The sequence below is a fragment of the Papaver somniferum genome, chromosome 9 (assembly GCF_003573695.1).
Source record: "Papaver somniferum cultivar HN1 chromosome 9, ASM357369v1, whole genome shotgun sequence".
Classification (NCBI taxonomy): Eukaryota; Viridiplantae; Streptophyta; class Magnoliopsida; order Ranunculales; family Papaveraceae; genus Papaver; species Papaver somniferum.
This window is the reverse complement of record NC_039366.1, coordinates 73970499-73974793: the sequence shown is the minus strand read 5'-3', so window position 1 is coordinate 73974793 and position 4295 is coordinate 73970499. Positions and strand designations below refer to the sequence as shown.

The following is a 4295-nucleotide window of genomic DNA, read 5'->3' as shown; positions in this document are numbered from 1 at the left end:
CATAGGAAAATCTGCTAACAGTGCATCCAGAGCGTGTCCTTTCTCTGCAGTTCTGGTTTCGTACTTGATCTCATACGCCCCCAGAAAATTCGACCATATGGCTAGTCGGCTGGAATCATCAGCACGTTCCAGGTTTTTCTTCAGCGGATACTCATAGTAGACTACGATCTGTCTCCCTTGGAAATATGGTTTGATGCGACGAGATGCATGCAACAGTGCAAGTGCTATCTTTTCAAATTTTTTTGTATCGTGTTTCCGCCCCCGTCAGAGATTTACTGACGAAGTAAACAGGCTTTTCATGTGGGTCAGTAATAAACAACACTGCACTCACAGTGTTCTCTGTTGCAGCCAGATATACTCCGACAGGTTGCCCAATTTTTGGACTCACCAATATTGGGGGAGTTGACAAATATTGTTTGATTTCATCGAAAAATCTTTCACACTCATCCGTCCAACCAAAACTCACTGCTTTCTTCAAAACGTCAAAGAATGGTTTAAATCGATCCGACGAGCGTGAAATGAAGCGACTTAAAGCTTCCAATCGTCCTGCTAGTTTTTGAACCTCCTTCTTCGTTCTTGGGGATGGCACCACTCTGATGGCTCTGATTTTCTCCGGATTCGCCTCGATTCCTCTGTGCGTCATCAAGTATCCAAGGAACTTTCCCGATGATAGCCCGAATGAACATTTTGCTGGATTGATCTTCATACGGTATCGCCTCAAGATATCGAATGTCTTCTGCAGATCGAGAAAATGTGACTCCTTCTGCTCAGATTTCACTACCATATCGTCGATATATACTTCCATCGTCTTCCCAATCAAATCTTTGAACATATGGTCTACCAAATGTTGGTAGGTCGCCCCTGCGTTTTTTTAGCTCGAACGGCATTACAGTATAGCAGTAAACTCTTATGTCAGTCACAAAGGCAGTATGCTATTGATCACCCTCGAACAAAGGTATTTGTTTATACCCCGAAAAACCGTTCATGAATGACAATCTCCCGTACCCTGAGGCTGCATCCACCAAATCTCCGATCCGCGGAAGTGGGTACAGATCACTCGGACATGCTTTATTTAAATCAGAAAAAATTGATACAGACAAGAATTTTATCATTCTTCTTTGGAACGGGAACGACATTGGACAACTAGTAAGGATACTGTATCGGTCGAATAAAGCCTGCTTCCAACGGTTTATCGACTTCTGCAGCACCTTCATCTTTTTTGCTCTGCGACATATTCCTAATTTTCTGACGAACTGGATAGAACTTCTCATCGATATTTAGCCTGTGGCAGGTTATGTTCGGATCTATCCCCGGCATTTCAGCAAAACTCCATGCGAAAACGTGAACGTTTGCTCCTAATCATGTAATCAAACCATCGTGTTCATACGCGGGTAGATCTGCCCCTACGAACGTGGTTTTATGCTTCTCATCCCCAATCTGAACCTCGATCAGTTTCTCGACTGTTGGGGGTTCGGCCGCATCCTCTCCCATATATGATTCTGGAGGGAGAGGATTCTGTAATTGCTATTTCTGTTCCATTCGCAGGATATGGTTCCCGCTAACTTCTGATTTCCTGTATCCATCCATAGCATTCTCGTGACACTTGTGGGCGGCCATCTGGTCGCTTCTAACCTTCACGACCCCTTTTGGGGTAATAAACTTCAGGCATTGATGATATGAGGATGTGACTGCACCGATTGCATGCAACCAGTATCGTCCTACGACCGCATTATAGGGAGCTCGACAATCCAGCAACAAGAAATTGCCTAGGACGGACTTGTCAGCCACTGTTCTAGGCATCTTTACTTTCCCAATCGCCTTTGTTACTTCGCCACTGAAGCCGATAATTGGATTTTCATCCTCCTAGATCAAGTCGTGTGAGAGATTCATAGAGGTATAGGCTCCTGAAAACAGCACGCTCACCGAGCTTCCTGTATCCACTAGAATACGGTGTACACGGAACATACCAATCCAAGTTGTTATAACTATAACATCATTGTGAGGAGCATATACACCTATCATGTCTGCTTCAGCGAACTCGATCTTTGCGCATCCAAGCTCCAGAATTTCTGCACCATTTCCACTGAGAAAATCGATGTGATTTGTCATGTACCATTCCTTTAATTTTCTGAGCTTTCTCCTGGTCTCATCTTCTGATGCCCTTCTGGTCATTAAATGGATCCTGTCGTGACTGACATTAATCACATGTGCTGTGCCAAATTTTCCCGAGCCTTTCCCGAAATCCTTTTTCACGTACTTTTGCAGCTTTCCAGCGTCTATCATTCGCTAGACTTCGATCTGTAAGGAGCGACAATTCTCAGTCTTGTGACCAATGTCTTTATGATAATTGCAGTATTCACTTTTGTCACGTTTATCACGTGTCTCCGCTGGGAAAGGCCGGGAGGGGGGGGGGGTTCAAATCCTTGCTTATTTTCTCATACAACTCTGTAAGCCGTATGTTCAATGGTGTCAGCTTTATATCATGATGTTTCTGATATCCAGTTTTCATTCGTTCTCTATGGTTTTTCTCTCGAACTTCACTTTGTAGATGGGGAAAAACGATTTGCTGGTTTTTAAGGAATTGAGGAGACGACAGTATGGAGGAGACTCCTCGAACCGAGCGAAATGTTAAACCTCACACAGATGCACCGCTGCAAAGGGGGTGCTTTAGATTCGAGAGATCAATCTGTAGTACTCCGGCCTAAATCAAGACAATGACCGTTCCAGAGTAAATTCGGTCACAAGAGAGGATAGGTTGATCTGTAGGAGGGAAGCTGGGAAATGTGTGGAATCAATGGTAATCAAAGATTTTGGGTGTATGAATTCTGAATATGATAAGCTCTGGATGATTGAAATTTCTCAATTGAGAGTAGTTGCTCAATTGATGAGTTGATGATCTCGTGTTGTCGATGAGACGTGAGATTGATGATACTGTTGATACTGATGATTCAATCATGATTCAAAGACTTATTTATATTGCTGGAATTTTAGACACCATGATTCCGTGAAGTGTGACAGTTGATGGGATGAAAGAGTGGGGAAATGTAAATCGTGTTTGAGACCAGTTGATCATCGTGTGATGACTTGGTCGATTTTCCATCCACTACCTCGTGAATTCCTTCAACTGATTGCACGACTTGCTCACATTCCATAGTGTGTTTGAACACACGTGTCGTAGACCGCCAGACCAAAACTCTAAGTGATATCCCCCCAAAGTGACACGATTGACGTCTCGTGGTTTGTTAGTCAATTGATGACTTTGTGGTTTGATGGGATGATGAGTCCATGTAGTTGCTGAGTTGAACATGATGTTCTGAAACTCATGAATTGAACATGTCATGAGACAGAGGTATAGTTCTTACGATGAAGTGAACAAGTATTGCTCATTCGATGGACCGTTGAATATTGATTGTTGAACCAATATTCCTTGGTTTGAGCAAATATTTATCATCTGAGCAAGTGTTGCTCATGTGATGAATTGTTGAATATTTGATCGTCTGAGCATGTGTTGCTCATCTGATGGATTATTGGCAGCGTACCAAAAATATTAATTAGAATACTGGTCGTTGAACCGAGCATACTTAATAAAATTAATGACCATGAGGTCGTCGTAAAATTATTAAGGTTGGAATCTGGAATGATGATCCTTGGATTCAGAAACCCTAATTTGATCAATTGATGATCAATTCATGGTTCGTCAGAAGTTTAACCATGGGACGAAGGAGGGAACGACTACATGGGACCGTGGATCAACCATGTAGTGTCCATATGCTCACTTGAGCAAATACAAAGAACTCCTGAAGAGTTGACGATTTGTTGGTGAAAGAATGATTAAATGCTGGTTTAATCATTTATTCGAAAATGCTCGTCTGAGCCTTGGGTGAGAAAACCTAATTAATTATGACGGAGTGAGGGACCGACCATGGGGTAATGAAACCGGCCCTGGTTAGTCACGTGACCGCCTGATGATCACTTCATGAAAATCCAAAGTGTTTGGAAGAGTCTTGGACCTAGTACGTGCAATTGTGCAAATTAGATCAAAACTGTGAAACTTGATGGGACCGGCTTCTGTAATCCAAAGAGCCAATCTTGGTCGGTGTAGATAGTGTGCTCGTCGCATCTCAGTCCTGAGAATTTTGATATTTTCTGGCGTGCAATTGAGCATCCATTCGAGAAAATATGCCAAAATTAGGGTTTCGACAAAACTGAGGAAAAACACCATGAGATGATGGAAAATAATTATAAAATAAGGAATAAGTTGGCGTGGGCCCGCCGAGGCCAAGGCGTAGTCGGTC

General features: G+C 42.9%; 1 protein-coding gene across 1 annotated transcript; it reads right to left on the bottom strand.

Moving 5' to 3' along the window:
- Window positions 1-1524: 1524 nt before the first annotated feature.
- On the bottom strand, window positions 1525-2283 carry LOC113312156. Its single transcript, XM_026560910.1, has 2 exons — window positions 1924-2283; window positions 1525-1863 (listed from the first exon to the last, which is right to left on the bottom strand). The coding sequence occupies exons 1-2, from the start codon at window positions 2281-2283 to the stop codon at window positions 1525-1527; spliced, it is 699 nt and encodes a 232-aa protein (XP_026416695.1).
- Between the last annotated feature and the right edge of the window lie 2012 nt (window positions 2284-4295).

Coding starts and splice junctions, on each gene's coding strand:
- LOC113312156 (XM_026560910.1), bottom strand. CDS start 2,283: ATGATAGACGCTGGAAAGCTGCAAAAGTACGTGAAAAAGGATTTCGGG. Junction 1,864..1,923: donor TAGTGGATACAGGAAGCTCG/GTGAGCGTGCTG, acceptor GACTTGATCTAG/GAGGATGAAAATCCAATTAT.